At 39.2% G+C, this 344-nt stretch overlaps 1 protein-coding gene across 1 annotated transcript in view; it reads right to left on the bottom strand.

Moving 5' to 3' along the window:
- IL1R2 (interleukin 1 receptor type 2) overlaps positions 1-344 on the bottom strand; it is a 34,616-nt gene that overhangs the window by 4,855 nt on the left and 29,417 nt on the right. Inside the window, exon 5 of the mRNA XM_069100499.1 lies at positions 250-344. This exon is cut by the window's right edge and continues 165 nt beyond it. Coding sequence (XP_068956600.1) covers positions 250-344 — 95 coding nt within the window. The remainder of the gene's footprint in view (positions 1-249) is intronic.

The following is a 344-nucleotide window of genomic DNA, read 5'->3' as shown; positions in this document are numbered from 1 at the left end:
GCTTTGGGTTTGGAGAAGTCATTGATGGGCCTTACCAAGAGAAGTCAAGATAGGCTTATTAGGTCCAATAATCACTGGCATGGTCTCCTCCTTTTTTTCTGGGAAGGAATGAAACAGAGACTTCATTAGGAAACTAGTATTTCCAGGAAAGTCAAAGTGTTAAAAGAGATAACAGCTGTCATTTCCATTTCCAGCCAGTGGCTAAGTTCTATTGTTTATTTTAATTATGTCCTACTTTATTCCCCATACATAATACCAGATTTATCCTTTATCATGCAAAGGAAACAGTCTCTCCACAAGACAGGAGCAGCTTGGGTCTCTGCCTTTCCCAGAACAGTAATTAT

This window comes from Petaurus breviceps, unplaced genomic scaffold (assembly GCF_028583685.1).
Source record: "Petaurus breviceps papuanus isolate PSGF00001 unplaced genomic scaffold, PetGlider_PUasm1.0 419, whole genome shotgun sequence".
NCBI lineage: Eukaryota > Metazoa > Chordata > Mammalia > Diprotodontia > Petauridae > Petaurus > Petaurus breviceps.
The sequence above is the reverse complement of the archived record's forward strand: the minus strand, read 5'-3'. Positions and strand labels throughout refer to the sequence as shown.